Source organism: Notolepis coatsorum, assembly GCF_963971535.1.
Source record: "Notolepis coatsorum genome assembly, chromosome: 8".
In the NCBI taxonomy this organism is placed as follows: domain Eukaryota; kingdom Metazoa; phylum Chordata; class Actinopteri; order Aulopiformes; family Paralepididae; genus Notolepis; species Notolepis coatsorum.
The window spans coordinates 132,254,299-132,273,151 of NC_140172.1; the positions used below are offsets into that span (position 1 = coordinate 132,254,299).

At 42.0% G+C, this 18,853-nt stretch overlaps 1 protein-coding gene across 2 annotated transcripts in view; it reads right to left on the bottom strand.

Annotated features, from left to right (window-relative positions):
* Nucleotides 1–1,060: 1,060 nt before the first annotated feature.
* The window catches only part of esrra (estrogen-related receptor alpha), a 70,451-nt gene continuing 52,658 nt past the window's right edge, over nucleotides 1,061–18,853 (bottom strand). For both annotated transcript variants that reach the window (XM_084320719.1, XM_084320718.1), the window contains exons 7-8: nucleotides 13,335–13,604; nucleotides 1,061–8,165 (exon numbers count right to left, since the gene is read on the bottom strand). In XM_084320719.1, coding sequence (XP_084176845.1) covers nucleotides 7,912–8,165; nucleotides 13,335–13,604 — 524 coding nt within the window. In that variant the 3' untranslated portion in view covers nucleotides 1,061–7,911. The remainder of the gene's footprint in view (nucleotides 8,166–13,334; nucleotides 13,605–18,853) is intronic.

Here is an 18,853-nt window from a genome sequence, read left to right on the forward strand (position 1 = left end):
CTTCTAAGTTCAGTGACCTGACAACATTTTTTTTTTTTTTATAAATCTCACGGCCCACCTTTGGGTCGCGACCCCGACTTTGGGAACCACTGACCTAGTGTACCACTACCTATATCTATAATGTCCATCAAGACCTGTAGACCACAACATAAGGAGGTACCATCAAGACCTGCAGAGACCACAACATGAGGTACCATCAAGACCTGTAGACCACAACATGAAGAGGTACCATCAAGACCTGCACAGACCACAACATAAGGTTTACAACATAATTTACATCCCATAATGATAAGTTTTCTACTCTACGATGATCGCCCAACGGCGCGCGGAGACTGGGGTGAGTTTTAGCGTGTAACGTTACCGTCTTCGATACTAACTGCTATTATCAACATTTGACCCACATTAGATGATTGGTATAACGCTGCCCACGGAATTATAAACGCCCCCTAGCCCATCCGGTCAACATCAGATGACGTGTAGTAACTTCTAGAAGTACGTCTAGTTGGAATTTTTTATATCGCGCTGATTGCCATAAAACTGTATTGCATCATCAATATAATGCATTTGGGGCTATAGATCACGTTCTGGAGAAAGCTGCAGAAAGAGATGAAAACATACTAACATTAGACCATACTTTACTATGAATATGTGAATGAAAAAGTTTAACGTTGCTACACAATGAACAATACATATAGGACTTTGAATGGGCCCTAATAATGGCAATGTAGCAATAGAATTTAAAAAGTTATAGCCATGCAAAGAAGGGGTACTTCTCCATAGACAAATAGAGCCGGCAACCTATGGTATAAACCCAAGGCAACCAAAGTGTTAAAAGTAGAATGTGTTCCTGAGTCAACTTGCCTACACAAGTAAAGAGAGAGCAATGCAGGTCAACATGTTACAAGTAACTAAAACATGTTACATTGTAACTATAACATGTTACATAACTAAACATGTTACAAGTAACTAAAACATGTTACATTGTAACTAAACGTGTTACATTATAACTAAACACAAATACGACATAAGGAGACCAATCATATATGTGGTGGTGGTGGTGTGTCAATTTATTCCACATCACAAAGCACCTACAATAAGCAGTGGCCTCTGGCTGTGTGCAGCATCCTGCTCACAGTGATCATCATCATGGACATGTTTAGACACCAACATTAAAATACTTTTTTTCCTTTTTTTTTTCTTAATGAAGAAACAAAAACCAAAAAAACAAAAGCCTAGAGACAGATTCACAGCCATTAGATGTATCACACATTAAAGCAAGTGTCAACAAACAACCAGTAAATTGAGTAAAAAATAGAATTTAATCAATTAAATAGTATTTTCAAAATACAAACATTGATTTTTTTTATTCTTTATTTTATTAATTTTTTTTATATATTTTGTTTTACTTCTAAATATTATAACATGTATTACTGCTATTCTTTATTATTACCTGGTCATGGTTATGTACACTGTGGCTTTTATACAAGGACAGGAGAGTTTTGGTAATTTCTTGTATTGCTCATCTATGTGCAACACAAGCAGAAACTACAGACTGGTTGTTAAGACAGTGACTCCCCCAACAACACTTCCTATCATGTAGTGGTTTTGCACGTGAGAAATCGACCTCTGTGTAATCGCCCTCATTTCCTAAGTAATCATATAAGCAATTTTATTTTTTATTTAACAACTCTTAACTGGATCCAGGCATCTAAATGCCATTTTGTGAAATAAAGGTTAGTAAACAAGAAATCAAAGCATAAAAAAATTAATCAAAACACAATTAAACAAAACAGGTTTCGGCTTTACATCGTCTATGTTAACTGTTCCCTCTCCTCTCTCTGAGCACCTGTGAAGAACAGAGCAGGTGAAAACAACAGAAACCTCTCTCTCACCACCTGTGAAGAACAGAGCAGGTGAAAACAACAGAAACCGGAGGCTTTGGATACGTCCAGGTGCACCACTACAGAGCGCTAGCTAGCGAGCTAACAGCTGTTAGTGTCGTATCCAGAAAGGTCCCCTGCAACACAGGACGGTGCCTGTTAGGCCTCCACGCTCAAACCCTGGGGGACAGTGGTCTTCCAGAGAGGAGTGGGACCTCCACGCTCAAACCCTGGGTTCCACTCTGCTCATTACAGAACCCTACTCCCACCCCTCTGCTCATTACAGAACCCTACTCCCACCTCTCTGCTCATTACAGAACCCTACTCCCACCTCTCTGCTCATTACAGAACCCTACTCCCACCTCTCTGCTCATTACAGAACCCTACTCCCACCTCATGGCTTCCACTCTGCTCATTACAGAACCCTACTTCCACTAAACCACGAGACATGCAGAGGGGACTATATTTATTTTGTATTTACCCATCCTTAAAATAATCAAATTCCAAAAAGAATATTTTTTTTTTAAGCAATCATAACCTTCTCAGCGGACTGCTTTGTTTTAATTCCAAACCCGAGGCCAAGTGTCACAATCTAAAACAACAAAGCCAAAATCCTAAAAGAGAAGCAAATGTTAAGAAAACTGTTTTAAGAATTTCATTAAATCACCAGCTGCACAAATATAAATTGTATGGAGTCATTCCGTCACATTTAAAATGTTCTACATTATAAATATATTTTTCAAAACTAGGGAAATGCAATTTAGAAGGTTTTTGTAGCCCACTGGCATAATGCAGCATCTACACGTGAAGGGGGGTTCTGCTCAGTAATATCACAACACAGTTAGCTTCTGTAGGGACTTCAGTTTGATCAGATAGAGACTCATCGTCATTCATTCAAGAAAACGATCCGATGCAGACAATGAGGATATCAAGGGAAGGAAGGTTCAAAGGAAGAAAGGTTCAAAGGAAGGAAGGTTTAACACTTTGGATGCCACCAACTCTATAAGTCGTTAGTTCATGCCGCCAGTTGAGTGCCCGCCAACGACATATATCGTTTGTTTTCCTTTTTTTTTTATTGGCGATTTGAATTCATATTTCATCAATCGAGCCTCGGGAAGATACAGAGAAGATACCGCCCCCTATCGTCTCTCCCTGTGGTACTGCACCCCATTAGTTCAGACTGATGCAGTCTGTGTGGTTAGTTTCCTCATTTTATTTTTCCCTCAAGGCATCTGAAGGATCGATTGTGCTCACCGGCCCGGAAAACGTGTGAATTATGTATTTACAGGACTCAACACTGTAATCAATAAGCGTGATCGATATTTGGAATGGCGATCAGGAATTGGAATAATCTTTTTGGATAACATCTGATCTCAGGTAAGGAATCTATTTTACCAGTCTTAGGCCATGTTTAGACGGAGAGAGTCTCAACAGAAACCGCAGAAGTCGTCTTGCGGTCTCACTTTAAATTTTTCATTTAGACTAGTGTTTTGAGGGGGAATTATTCGTGCAGACGAGGCTGTAAAAATGTAGTCGACTCGAGACGACGGAGCCCCGCTACACTGCCTCAGGTCGTTGAGACAACCAAGCGTGCTGTGAAGACCCGCCCTACTCTGTCTCTGATTCGCAGACTGTGGGTGGGGGAATGTGATTGGACCAAAGCAGAGTCACTCACAGACAGTGGCTCCAGTCACTAGATGTGATAGCCGCTGGACTGATTCTTGTGTATTTAAAAGTACTGCGGTGTGGTGATCTCCGTGGATAGAATCAGACTTGATCGCTTTGTTCGCTTTGTTTACGCTTCTAGGCTACTGGCGCATGCCTGTGATGTAAGCAGTACGCGACGAGAGCCTTGAGAACCCTTTCGTCATAGTTTTATGCGGTTTGACTGTTCAGATGATCGCGTGAAGGTGTATAGTTTCTAGGATTTCCACCCAGGAAGGTGGTTTCACTTTTTTGCGGATTCTCCCCGCAAAAACGCTGTTGCCGTATGAACAAAAGGCACATCCAAAAAAATATTTTTCCGGATTCACCCGCGAGCGTTTCCGTCTAAACATGGCCTTAGGATAATCAGACCTGTTTTCACGGAGATATAAGCTTTTTCCCTATGCGTGTGTGTGTGGCTGTGATCGCTGATGAGGAAATGAGAGAATAGATTTTTCAGCCCGCCTCTATAGCATGCATAAGTACACTATACTATCGATAATCTAGTGTTTATTTGAAAACGATTCATAAATAGGCCGAAAAATTACGTTTGTGTATTCTAGAATATTCCAGTAAATGCCTTTTATCACGGAATCTTTATATTTTCCTTGAAAACGAGGGCTTTTCAAAATGCTATAAAACGAAAATGAACCGATAAAAAAACAATCCGTTTCGACAATGTTGACTGCAAACAAGTCATTGATAAACGACAGGCAGATTAGACACCCATAATTTAAGAGAGAGAATATGCGTTCACAACGCTATCATCAGGAACACTGTCTTTTCGTCTCAACCTGTTTTCTTATACAAACAAATTGTCAGATGCAGTCAGGTTCATTCTTATTTTACTAGGTCAGCTGATGATGGACAGATTATGTTACCACGTCCAAAATCAAATGCTTTAAAGAGGACTGTTGTTTATCGTGCCATCAATCATTGGAATAACTGCCCACTGAACATAAGTAAATTGAATAGTAAAGTGTCTTTCAAATACCACCTGAGAATGCACTACTTAAATATGTGAGCAAAATATTCTGATGTTGATAATGATGTCTACAATGTTTTACTGTTTTTAGACAATGTTACAATGTTTTTAGATAATGATGTCTACAATGTTTTACTGTTTTTAGATTATCATTGTTAATTGTGATTGTCATATGTATCTTATGTTGTTATGTTTTGTGTTGTCTTTCTATGTGGACCCCAGGAAGACTAGCTCGCCACTTAGGTGACAGCTAATGGGGATCCTTTTTAAACAATAAACAATATCATTGAAGTCGGTGGTGGCATTTAACGGGGTTTTACCATGTTCACCAGTGGTAATCAAAGTGTTAAAGGAAGGAAGGTTCCAAGGAAGGAAGGTTCAAGGGAAGGAAGGTTCAAGGGAAGGAAGGTTCAAAGGAAGGAAGGTTCAAAGGAAGGAAGGTCCAAAGGAAGGAAGGTTCAAAGGAAGGAAGGTTCAAAGGAAGGAAGGTTTAAAGGAAGGAAGGTTCAAGGGAAGGAAGGTTCAAGGGAAGGAAGGTTTAAAGGAAGGTGGAGCGGAAGTAGTATGTCTGGTTTCCATGGTAACTGGCAGCGTGACGACACGGGGGCCTTGTTGAAAACACAGAACTTCCTTTCAACTATCAAACCCATGGGTTCATTTTATACACATTATAGCCCAAAAACCTGCCATTTGACAGACACTTACAGCCGTACAGTACCAGGAGTACATACATCTCTTACAGGTGGCCCCAGTGGGAATCGAACCCCCAACTTCGGCAGTGTTAGTACCACGCTCTACCCATTGAGCTACACAGGGCCATATAATGTACATGTAGGTCCAGTCGATGGGAGACTATTAAAGGGATAGTTCGGATTTGTTATTTTGTATGAAATACTTGCCAGTAGTGTAGCCAACCCAAAGCTATTAGCTTAACTTACAGAGTCCCATGGTCAGAGTTCTGGACGGGTTCTGAGGGAACCAGGACGCTTTAGACAGGCTGCATATGGCAGAAACGGCATCACGAATACATAAAGGTTTTAATCCACAACATGCAGGCAGAGGGTTTCCCACCTCCAGCACTTTGAAGGCTCCAGCAATACACAGGCTTTCTTCAAGAAACAAAATGGCTCCAGCGCCGAGCAATACACAGGCTTTCTTCAAGAAACAAAATGGTGCTGCCAAGTGATAGAAGAATCAGATATGCTGGAGGTGTTGGAAATAGGTAACCCTTTCTAGCCCGCATGTTGTGGTGTGGATTCAAACCTTTCGGTTTCAACCCCCCCCCCCCCCGGACCGGAACTGCAACCACGGGACTCAGTAAGTAAACTAATAGCTAGTAATTCGGTTAATGTCCAAAAAACCTGAACTGTCCCTTGAAGTATGGCTGACCCCATCCATGATGTCACTCAGTCCTCCTAATCTACCCCACAATGCAAAGCACTTATCACATCCTCTTCTGCAGTTAGCTAGTGTTAGTGCTACCGAAAATATTTGAGCTAATGTCAGCTACCAAATGTTGCGGCTAACGAAAGCTACCGTTAGCTAACGCAAGCCAGATGAATACGCCGGGACATTTGGTAGCAGCTCTAATGTTTGGTAGCAAATGTTAGCTCTAATGCTCGCGGCCAGCGGAACAGATGGACAATACTTACACTAATAATGCCATTATGTTTCAACAGCACCTTTGGTTAAAGTCAAAGGTGCGTTGGTTGGATCTAGTGAAGAAGAGTTAAAAAATACAACAGAAAATCAAATCATGGTAACACTTTAAGGTTCACATTAGGCACTAATTATGGCTCATAACTATGCAGAATGTGTGTATAAGGTCTTTACAAGGCGTTATAAGCCCACCATTTGCTTCTTATTCCATGTATTTACTATTCATTATAAGCCATTAATGACCAACTCCTCCCTCAATAGCCTCATTATTTGCCTTAATAAAGCCCTTATAAACTACTAATACCCAAATATATATATATATATATATATATATACACCAGATTTTAGTGAGTAGCATGTGTTGTTCTTTAGTGTTACACAGATGACAGAAGGTTTGCTCCTCCCCTCCTCTCCTCTGCCAGACATGGCTTTAATGTCAGCCTTCAGACGCTTTAGTCCCTGAACTCGGAGCTCTCATTGGTTTCGCCGGCGCAGGTCCGTCCTACGCGCACCCTGCCAGACGCACACGGACTCGTACGGAAGTAAAGTTCCTCCTCGCTCTTGCCCGTAGGATTCACACGTAATAATCGAGTCGATTCGTTTCCAAGTAAAGAGTGTTTTCCAAGCCAAATCTTCCCTTTTCTTGGACCAGAGATCAATTGCACAGCTTTTTAAAAGCGTTCTCTGCCGTCGTCTACTGCACACACGCACACACACACGCACACACACGCACACACACAGCTGGTCTCCCCTGTTTTAGCCACATTTTTAATGTGAAACCAACAACTGATTCATCGTATTGCTTTTTCTTCTTCTTCATCTTTTAAACATATTGCAAGTCATTCCAATGCATTTACCTGTGAGGCGGACTACGCTAGTAAATACAAGTACTGCTCCAGCGCCGCGTCCGACTGGAGGCTTATTGTGGCCTCTCTCCTCAGTCAGAGGCCCCTCTCCTTCCGTCTTATTATGGCTTTTTGTGAGCAGATATTGCATTGTTTTGAGAAAAGAAAAAAAAAAAGAAGAAAAAGTTAAAAACCCTCTCAAGGTCGTCCTCTTCAGTGGCTCAGCTTCGCCTGGTGGTGGAAGCATGTCTGAACCGGTCTGAAGCAGGTCTGAACCGGTCTGAAGCAGGTCTGAACTGGTCTGAAGCAGGTCTGAAGCAGGTCTGAAGCAGGACTGAACCAGTCTGAAGCAGGTCTGAACCGGTTTGAAGCAGGTCTGAACCGGTTTGAAGCAGGTCTGAACCGGTTTGAAGCAGGTCTGAACCTGTCTGAACCGGTTTGAAGCAGTTCTGGGTCTTGGTCGGGGGCCCCTTCACCGCAGTTATGACTTAAAAATAGCAATAACCGATGTAGACATTATCATGTTCCTTTTTTTTAATGTTTTTTTCTCTCTCGCCAAATAGCCTAAAAACAGAAAAGATCTGCTCTCTCGTTCTTAAAAACAGAAAAGATCTGCTCTCTCGTTCTTAAAAACAGAAAAGATCTGCTCTCTCGTTCTGAAAAACAGAACAGATCTGCTCTCTCTGGTTCTTAAATACAGAAAAGATCTGCTCTCTCTCGTTCTCCTCTAATGGATCCGTTCCCCTGTTTTCCCACCATCCATGCTCATTCGCTCTCATCAACTCTCTCTGGTCTCTTCCGTGCAGTTCGTCCCAGTCCGCCCTCTCCTCCTCCTCCGCTACGGAGAGTCCATCATGGCCTCCAGCATCTCCAGGAACAGTTTGTGCATGGGCACGCCCCCACGGGTCTTGATGCTGTAGAAGGTGGAGAGGGCGCGGCCGGCCGTCTGCCGGAGGAGGGGCAGCGTCAGCAGGAGGCGCCCCGCCCGCTGGGGGTCCTCTGGCCGCCGCTGGCACTCCAGCTCCAGGAGGGCCTGGTGGAGCAGGTCCCGCAGCTTCTGCACTGCCTCCATGTCCTCGATGTAGACAGAGTCTGAGGGGGGGGGGGGGGGGAGAGGTGAGAGGAGAGAGAGGAGAGAGAGGAGAGGAGAGAGAGGAGAGAAGAGAGATTAGAGGAGAGAGGAGAGAAGATGGAGAGAGAGAGAGGAGATGAGAGAGAGAGGGGAGAGGAGGGGAGAGAGAGGAGAGAGAGGAAAGAGAGGAGAGAGGAGAGAGGAGAGAGAGGAGAGAGAGGAGGGGAGAGAGGAGAGGAGAGAGAGAGGAGAGGGAGGAGAGAGAGAAGAGAGAAGATGGAGAGAGAGGAGAGGAGAGAGAGGAGAGGGGAGAGAGGAGAGAAAATGGAGAGAGAGAGGAGAGAGGAGAGATGAGAGGAGAGAGAGGAGAGAAGATGGAGAGAGAGAGGAGAGGAGAGAGAGAGGAGAGAGAGGAGAGAGAGGAGAGGAGAGAGGGGAGAGAGGAGAGGAGAGGGAGGAGAGATAGGAGAGAAGATGGAGAGAGAGAGGAGAGAGAGGAGAGAAGATGGAGAGAGAGAGGAGATGAGAGAGAGAGGGGAGAGGAGATGAGAGAGAGGAGATAGAGGGGAGAGGAGAAAGGAGAGAGGGGAGAGAGGAGAGGAGAGGGAGGAGAGATAGGAGAGAAGATGGAGAGAGAGAGGAGAGAGAGGAGAGAAGATGGAGAGAGAGAGGAGATGAGAGAGAGAGGGGAGAGGAGATGAGAGAGAGGAGATAGAGGGGAGAGGAGAAAGGAGAGAGAGAGGAGAGATGAGAGGAGAGAGAGGAGAGAAGATGGAGAGAGAGAGAGGAGATGAGAGGAGAGGAGAGAGAGAGGGGAGATGAGAGGAGAGAGAGGAGAGAAGATGGAAAGAGAGAGAGAGAGGAGATGAGAGAGAGAGGGGAGAGGAGAGGGGGGAGAGGAGAGAGAGGAAAGAGAGGAGAGAGGGGAGAGAGGAGAGGAGAGAGAGGAGAGAGGAGAGAGAGGAGAGAGAGGAGAGAGAGGGGAGAGAGGAGAGGAGGGAGGAGAGAGAGGAGAGAGAGGAGAGGAGAGAGGGGAGAGAGAGGAGAGAGGGGAGAGAGGAGAGAGAGGAGAGAGGAGGGGAGAGAGAGGAGAGAGGGGAGAGAGGAGAGAGGAGAGCAGGTTCACTTAAAGACAAACAGATCTGAGGAACTATAGATAGTTGCTCTCAGTTTTGATTTCTTCAAAACAGAAAATAATGGTTGTCTTGTTTTTTTTTTAACCTTGTTTTATTCTAAATGATATTGTCAGAAAGGGGCAGTAAGATAGTTTTATTCTAAATGATATTGTCAGAAAGGGGCAGGGTTAGGGTCAGAGTGTCCTGTGGGTCTAAAGATCCCAGTTGTATTCATGTTGAATGCTTTCACAGAGTGTGAGTGACACCATTATCTGAAACCTGACCTCGCTGTATAAACTCATCTATTGTGCCTCTAGGTTAATCACGGCACTGTGACATTTTACACCCATACACTGTAGAGGCTTGGACCAGTAAGAGAGAGTCTGGTTTGACTGGAAGCGGCGTCAATAAGATAATCTGGTTTGACTGGAAGCATCGTCAATAAGAGAGGCTGGTTTGACTGGAAGCATCGTCAATAAGACAGTCTGGTTTGACTGGAAGCATCGTCAATAAGAGAGTCTGGTTTATCTAGATGCAAAGAAAGTGTCAACAGATGTCAATAGTCATTGATACCAAATCACTGTATGAACATTTCATGTGTTAATCAATATCTTGAGGTCATAAAACGTATCGTGATATCAGCTAAACCTGATCCTGCCATAGTAGTAATCACAAATTACAATGACAGAACTCTGTTTCCCATTAAGGTTTGACCACCATTTTGGATACAAAAAACTGTTCCTGGTAACTTTGCAACATCAACCTCAGAAATGGCAGCACGCGTCTGACAGACCTGAGACCGTCTGCAGCACTAGGGCTGACCCCGATTAGTCGACTAATCGATCGAGAAAGGACCCGTAGTCGGCTGCCAACCTCTTAGTCGAATGCAAAAAATATATATATTTATTTGTTCATTCTTTCTAAAAGAAAAGAGGTCTAGAAGCGTGGCTAGCGCTAATGGCGCGCATACCAGAGAGGCTAACTGCCTAAGAAATGGGCACAGTGGCACTGAAAGAGGATTTCACCTGTCTAATGAACACACTAGACTAGACAAATATCAAGATGTATCCATCAGTGGACCAATTGCATGCTTTCGAAGAGGACAAGAAGCCTTCAGTCGACTCCTTCAGACATTAAGCACCCCCCACAATTTTTTTTTAATTTGTTTCTCCCCATAGTCGACTACCAGTCAAATTGGCAGATTTTGGCCAATCAAAGTCGACTATACAAATCCTTAGTCGGGGACAGGCCTAGTCTGCACCCAGACCAGCAGTCGGCCAGTGAAAAAGCATTGTGCTTGTATGGAACCGTGAACCCAATGTTGTGTATTGAATTGTATCGAGTGGATTTGAACCTGGGACTGGGACCATAGGATCCACAGGCGGCCGCACTAACCAGCTGAGCTAAAGGGTCAGACCCGTTAGCAGGTGCTGGTTGACTGTAGTTTACACTAACCAGCTGAGCTAAAGGGTCAGACCCGTTAGCAGGTGCTGGTTGACTGTAGTTTACACTAACCAGCTGAGCTAAAGGGTCAGAGGTTAGCAGGTGCTGGTTGACTGTAGTTTACACTAACCAGCTGAGCTAAAGGGTCAGAGCCGTTAGCAGGTGCTGGTTGACTGTAGTTTACACTAACCAGCTGAGCTAAAGGGTCAGAGCCGTTAGCAGGTGCTGGTTGACTGTAGTTTACACTAACCAGCTGAGCTGAAGGGTCAGACCCGTTAGCAGGTGCTGGTTGACTGTAGTTTACACTAACCAGCTGAGCTAAAGGGTCAGACCCGTTAGCAGGTGCTGGTTGACTGTAGTTTATACTAACCAGCTGAGCTGAAGGGTCAGACCTGTTAGCAGGTGCTGGTTGACTGTAGTTTACACTAACCAGCTGAGCTAAAGGGTCAGAGGTTAGCAGGTGCTGGTTGACTGTAGTTTACACTAACCAGCTGAGCTAAAGGGTCAGAGCCGTTAGCAGGTGCTGGTTGACTGTAGTTTACACTAACCAGCTGAGCTAAAGGGTCAGAGCCGTTAGCAGGTGCTGGTTGACTGTAGTTTATACTAACCAGCTGAGCTAAAGGGTCAGAGCCGTTAGCAGGTGCTGGTTGACTGTAGTTTACACTAACCAGCTGAGCTAAAGGGTCAGAGGTTAGCAGGTGCTGGTTGACTGTAGTTTACACTAACCAGCTGAGTTAAAGGGTCAGACCCGTTAGCAGGTGCTGGTTGACTGTAGTTTACACTAACCAGCTGAGCTGAAGGGTCAGACCTGTTAGCAGGTGCTGGTTGACTGTAGTTTACACTAACCAGCTGAGCTAAAGGGTCAGAGCCGTTAGCAGGTGCTGGTTGACTGTAGTTTACACTAACCAGCTGAGCTAAAGGGTCAGACCCGTTCCGAGGGTTACGGCACTGAGATCCCACCCCCATTGCTACATGAACCTGGATACAGATTCACAGGGTAGTGAGATCCCACCGCTGACACCAATGTCATTTAGCAGAACGCTTTTATCCAAAGCGACTTACAAGTTGTGTACAACAAGTCAGCAGGAAGGGTACAACTCTGGCAGCTAAGCCGGGTTAAGTAACATTGTTTCGTCTAACAGTGTTGAACTTGAACGCTACAGTCTTGAGTGCATAGTAGTATAGACATATTAGCATAATAGATAGTAGTATAGACATAGTAGATTACTTAAGACAGTACAAAGGTTAGAAGTGCGCTTTTAGTCGACGGTGGAAGATTGTAACCGTAGGATCCACAGGCGCTCCGACCCGTTAGCAGGTGCTGGTTGACTGTGAGCGACTCGTTTAGTAGTTTACAGTGTGACAAGTAGTTGTTCCATCTAAACCTGTACCTGAGTTGGTCAGAGCGATGGCCTTCAGTCTCTACAGTACCTGAGTTGGTCAGAGCGATGGCCTTCAGCCTCTAAAGTACCTGAGTTGGTCAGAGCGATGGCCTTCAGTCTCTAGAGTACCTGAGTTGGTCAGAGCGATGGCCTTCAGTCTCTAGAGTACCTGAGTTGGTCAGAGCGATGGCCTTCAGCCTCTACAGTACCTGAGTTGGTCAGAGCGATGGCCTTCAGCCTCTAAAGTACCTGAGTTGGTCAGAGCGATGGCCTTCAGCCTCTACAGTACCTGAGTTGGTCAGAGCGATGGCCTTCAGTCTCTACAGTACCTGAGTTGGTCAGAGCGATGGCCTTCAGTCTTTAAAGTACCTGAGTTGGTCAGAGCGATGGCCTTCAGCCTCTACAGTACCTGAGTTGGTCAGAGCGATGGCCTTCAGTCTCTACAGTACCTGAGTTGGTCAGAGCGATGGCCTTCAGTCTTTAAAGTACCTGAGTTGGTCAGAGCGATGGCCTTCAGCCTCTACAGTACCTGAGTTGGTCAGAGCGATGGCCTTCAGTCTCTACAGTACCTGAGTTGGTCAGAGCGATGGCCTTCAGCCTCTACAGTACCTGAGTTGGTCAGAGCGATGGCCTTCAGCCTCTACAGTACCTGAGTTGGTCAGAGCGATGGCCTTCAGTATCTAAAGTACCTGAGTTGGTCAGAGCGATGGCCTTCAGCCTCTACAGTACCTGAGTTGGTCAGAGCGATGGCCTTCAGTCTCTACAGTACCTGAGTTGGTCAGAGCGATGGCCTTCAGCCTCTACAGTACCTGAGTTGGTCAGAGCGATGGCCTTCAGCCTCTACAGTACCTGAGTTGGTCAGAGCGATGGCCTTCAGCCTCTACAGTACCTGAGTTGGTCAGAGCGATGGCCTTCAGTCTCTACAGTACCTGAGTTGGTCAGAGCGATGGCCTTCAGCCTCTACAGTACCTGAGTTGGTCAGAGCGATGGCCTTCAGCCTCTACAGTACCTGAGTTGGTCAGAGCGATGGCCTTCAGCCTCTACAGTACCTGAGTTGGTCAGAGCGATGGCCTTCAGTCTCTACAGTACCTGAGTTGGTCAGAGCGATGGCCTTCAGTCTCTACAGTACCTGAGTTGGTCAGAGCAATGGCCTTCAGCCTCTACAGTACCTGAGTTGGTCAGAGCGATGGCCTTCAGCCTCTACAGTACCTGAGTTGGTCAGAGCGATGGCCTTCAGCCTCTACAGTACCTGAGTTGGTCAGAGCGATGGCCTTCAGCATGACGAACTCCTCGCGGTCGACGTTCATGGAGCGGAAGCGGCGGGCGAGTTGACTGATGGCGGCGTTGAGCTCCGTCAGTCCGGCCAGGCGGGACATCTCCTCGTCCAGGACGAAGTCCTCCGCGAAGACCACCTCGTCCTCGCAGCCCAGGGAGCGGTAGGCCACGCCCAGCACCAGCACCTCCAGCCACACGGACTGCAGCACGGACATCTGGTCCGCTAGAGACAGCGACAGGAAGCCTGCGGGTGACGCGTCACAGAGGACATATTTGAGTCCTTTTCAAGTCCTTTAGTATACTGTAGGTGTTTGAGGTCCTCTAAACAAGTTAATATAGGTCTTTGAGTCGTCTAAAGAGTTAATATAGGTATTTGAGTCGTCTAAACAAGTTAATATAGGTCTTTGAGTCGTCTAAAGAGTTAATATAGGTATTTGAGTCGTCTAAACAAGTTAATATAGGTCTTTGAGTCATCTAAACAAGCTAATATAGGTCTTTGAGTCGTCTAAACAAGCTAATATAGGTCTTTGAGTCGTCTAAACAAGTTAATATAGGTCTTTGAGTCGTCTAAACAAGTTAATATAGGTCTTTGAGTCCTCTAAACAAGTTAATATAGGTATTTGAGTCCTCTAAACATTAATATAGGTATTTGAGTCGTCTAAACAAGTTAATATAGGTCTTTGAGTCGTCTAAACAAGTTAATATAGGTATTTGAGGTCCTCTAAATAAGTTAATATAGGTCTTTGAGTCCTCTAAACAAGTTAATATAGGTCTTTGAGGTCCTCTAAACAAGTTAATATAGGTCTTTGAGTCCTCTAAACAAGTTAATATAGGTCTTTGAGTCCTCTAAACAAGTTAATATAGGTCTTTGAGTCCTCTAAACAAGTTAATATAGGTCTTTGAGTCCTCTAAACAAGTTAATATAGGTCTTTGAGTCCTCTAAACAAGTTAATATAGGTCTTTGAGTCCTCTAAACAAGTTAATATAGGTCTTTGAGGTCCTCTAAACAAGCTAATATAGGTCTTTGAGTCATCTAAACAAGTTAATATAGGTCTTTGAGTCCTCTAAACAAGTTAATATAGGTCTTTGAGTCCTCTAAACAAGTTAATATAGGTCTTTGAGGTCCTCTAAACAAGCTAATATAGGTCTTTGAGTCATCTAAACAAGTTAATATAGGTCTTTGAGTCCTCTAAACATGTTAATATAGGTCTTTGAGTCCTCTAAACAAGTTAATATAGGTCTTTGAGTCCTCTAAACAAGTTAATATAGGTCTTTGAGTCCTCTAAACAAGTTAATATAGGTCTTTGAGGTCCTCTAAACATGTTAATATAGGTATTTGAGGTCCTCTAAATAAGTTAATATAGGTCTTTGAGTCCTCTAAACAAGTTAATATAGGTCTTTGAGGTCCTCTAAACAAGCTAATATAGGTCTTTGAGTCATCTAAACAAGTTAATATAGGTATTTGAGTCGTCTAAACAAGTTAATATAGGTCTTTGAGTCCTCTAAACATGTTAATATAGGTCTTTGAGTCCTCTAAACAAGTTAATATAGGTATTTGAGTCGTCTAAACAAGTTAATATAGGTCTTTGAGTCGTCTAAACAAGTTAATATAGGTATTTGAGGTCCTCTAAATAAGTTAATATAGGTCTTTGAGTCCTCTAAACAAGTTAATATAGGTCTTTGAGGTCCTCTAAACAAGTTAATATAGGTCTTTGAGTCCTCTAAACAAGTTAATATAGGTCTTTGAGTCCTCTAAACAAGTTAATATAGGTCTTTGAGTCCTCTAAACAAGTTAATATAGGTCTTTGAGTCCTCTAAACAAGTTAATATAGGTCTTTGAGTCGTCTAAACAAGTTAATATAGGTCTTTGAGTCCTCTAAACAAGTTAATATAGGTCTTTGAGTCCTCTAAACAAGTTAATATAGGTCTTTGAGGTCCTCTAAACAAGCTAATATAGGTCTTTGAGTCATCTAAACAAGTTAATATAGGTCTTTGAGTCCTCTAAACAAGTTAATATAGGTCTTTGAGTCCTCTAAACAAGTTAATATAGGTCTTTGAGGTCCTCTAAACAAGCTAATATAGGTCTTTGAGTCATCTAAACAAGTTAATATAGGTCTTTGAGTCCTCTAAACATGTTAATATAGGTCTTTGAGTCCTCTAAACAAGTTAATATAGGTCTTTGAGTCCTCTAAACAAGTTAATATAGGTCTTTGAGTCCTCTAAACAAGTTAATATAGGTCTTTGAGGTCCTCTAAACAAGCTAATATAGGTATTTGAGTCATCTAAACAAGTTAATATAGGTATTTGAGTCGTCTAAACAAGTTAATATAGGTCTTTGAGTCCTCTAAACATGTTAATATAGGTCTTTGAGTCCTCTAAACAAGTTCATATAGGTCTTTGAGGTCCTCTAAACATTAATATAGGTATTTGAGTCGTCTAAACAAGTTAATATAGGTCTTTGAGTCGTCTAAACAAGTTAATATAGGTATTTGAGGTCCTCTAAACAAGCTAATATAGGTATTTGAGTCATCTAAACAAGTTAATATAGGTCTTTGAGTCCTCTAAACAAGTTAATATAGGTCTTTGAGTCCTCTAAACAAGCTAATATAGGTCTTTGAGTCGTCTAAACAAGTTAATATAAGTCTTTGAGGTCCTCTAAACAAGTTAATATAGGTATTTGAGTCATCTAAACAAGTTAATATAGGTCTTTGAGTCCTCTAAACAAGTTAATATAGGTCTTTGAGTCCTCTAAACAAGCTAATATAGGTCTTTGAGTCGTCTAAACAAGTTAATATAAGTCTTTGAGGTCCTCTAAACAAGTTAATATAGGTATTTGAGTCATCTAAACAAGCTAATATAGGTCTTTGAGTCGTCTAAACAAGTTAATATAAGTCTTTGAGGTCCTCTAAACAAGTTAATATAGGTATTTGAGGTCCTCTAAACAAGTTAATATAGGTATTTGAGTCATCTAAACAAGTTAATATAGGTCTTTGAGGTCCTCTAAACAAGTTAATATAGGTCTTTGAGTCCTCTAAACAAGTTAATATAGGTATTTGAGTCCTCTAAACAAGCTAATATAGGTATTTGAGTCATCTAAACAAGTTAATATAGGTCTTTGAGTCGTCTAAACAAGTTAATATAGGTCTTTGAGTCCTCTAAACAAGTTAATATAGGTCTTTGAGTCCTCTAAACAAGTTAATATAGGTATTTGAGTCATCTAAACAAGTTAATATAGGTATTTGAGTCCTCTAAACAAGTTAATATAGGTATTTGAGTCCTCTAAACAAGTTAATATAGGTCTTTGAGTCGTCTAAACAAGCTAATATAGGTATTTGAGTCATCTAAACAAGCTAATATAGGTCTTTGAGTCCTCTAAACATTAATATAGGTATTTGAGTCCTCTAAACAAGTTAATATAGGTATTTGAGGTCCTCTAAACAAGTTAATATAGGTCTTTGAGTCGTCTAAACAAGTTAATATAGGTATTTGAGTCGTCTAAACAAGTTCATATAGGTATTTGAGGTCCTCTAAACAAGTTCATATAGGTCTTTGAGTCGTCTAAACATGTTAATATAGGTATTTGAGTCCTCTAAACAAGTTAATATAGGTATTTGAGTCGTCTAAACAAGTTCATATAGGTCTTTGAGGTCCTCTAAACAAGTTAATATAGGTATTTGAGTCGTCTAAACAAGCTAATATAGGTATTTGAGTCATCTAAACAAGCTAATATAGGTCTTTGAGTCGTCTAAACAAGTTAATATAGGTCTTTGAGTCCTCTAAACAAGTTAATATAGGTCTTTGAGTCCTCTAAACAAGTTAATATAGGTCTTTGAGTCATCTAAACAAGCTAATATAGGTATTTGAGTCGTCTAAACAAGTTCATATAGGTCTTTGAGTCGTCTAAACATTAATATAGGTATTTGAGTCATCTAAACAAGTTAATATATGTATTTGAGTCATCTAAACAAGTTAATATAGGTCTTTGAGTCCTCTAAACAAGTTAATATAGGTATTTGAGTCATCTAAACAAGTTAATATAGGTCTTTGAGTCATCTAAACAAGTTAATATAGGTATTTGAGTCCTCTAAACAAGTTAATATAGGTATTTGAGTCATCTAAACAAGTTAATATAGGTCTTTGAGTCGTCTAAACAAGTTAATATAGGTATTTGAGTCGTCTAAACAAGTTAATATAGGTCTTTGAGTCGTCTAAACAAGTTAATATAGGTCTTTGAGTCGTCTAAACAAGTTAATATAGGTCTTTGAGTCGTCTAAACAAGTTAATATAGGTCTTTGAGTCATCTAAACAAGTTAATATAGGTCTTTGAGTCCTCTAAACAAGTTAATATAGGTATTTGAGTCATCTAAACAAGTTAATATAGGTCTTTGAGTCCTCTAAACAAGTTAATATAGGTATTTGAGTCGTCTAAACAAGTTAATATAGGTCTTTGAGTCCTCTAAACAAGTTAATATAGGTATTTGAGTCGTCTAAACAAGTTAATATAGGTCTTTGAGGTCCTCTAAACAAGTTAATATAGGTATTTGAGTCATCTAAACAAGTTAATATAGGTATTTGAGGTCCTCTAAACAAGTTAATATAGGTATTTGAGGTCCTCTAAACAAGTTAATATAGGTAAGCAGGAGAAAAAACAACCAGGTGCTCAGAAGGGAGAACTTGGTTAGCTCAGTTCAATATAGGTTAAGGTGCTCTTGGATCACCGGGAATGCAGAGTTCAGAGAAGAGAGTCGATCCAGGCACTCAAAAAGATGTAAAATCCAGAGGGAAGATGGTTAAAAAGCCTTTATTAAAAGTGGCTAAGTCATTTAAAATCTAATCAACATGTTTCGACCATAGCGGTCTTCATCAGGATTGGAGTAAAATGTACAAACACATCACCCCCTTAAATACCCACAGGTGAGTGTCAGGTGAAACAATAAAGCAATAAACACCAAATGATTGAACCGAGTGATGATTGGAAGGCACACGCAAGGGCGGAGCCATCAATCAGTGACAGTGTAGAAAAATAAAAAATATATATCAAACAGACTATAAGTATAAGCATAGATAAATAATCAGTAAGCAATATACAGAAAAATATAATAGCCTATGTAGCCTATGTAAGGTACAAAGAATACACACAATACAATGGCAATAAACATATAGGATAGAAATCAAAGATAACACATGAAGTCAATATCCTCATTTAGCCCAGGGGCATTAAGAGCGTCAAGGCTATGAATCCAGAATGTTTCCCTCTGATTGAGTTTGCGGATGCGGTCTCCGCCCCTAATAAGAGGTTTGATATGTTCAATGCCCACAATTTTCAGTATAGAATCGTTATTATTGTGTACTTCTGTGAAATGTCTGGCTATGGGATAAACATGATTTTTGGTTCTGATGGCGTATTTGTGTTCAGCTAAACGATCCCGCAGACGCCGCTTGGTACGACCTACATAGAAGATGCCAGGACAAGTACATGACAAGCGATAAATG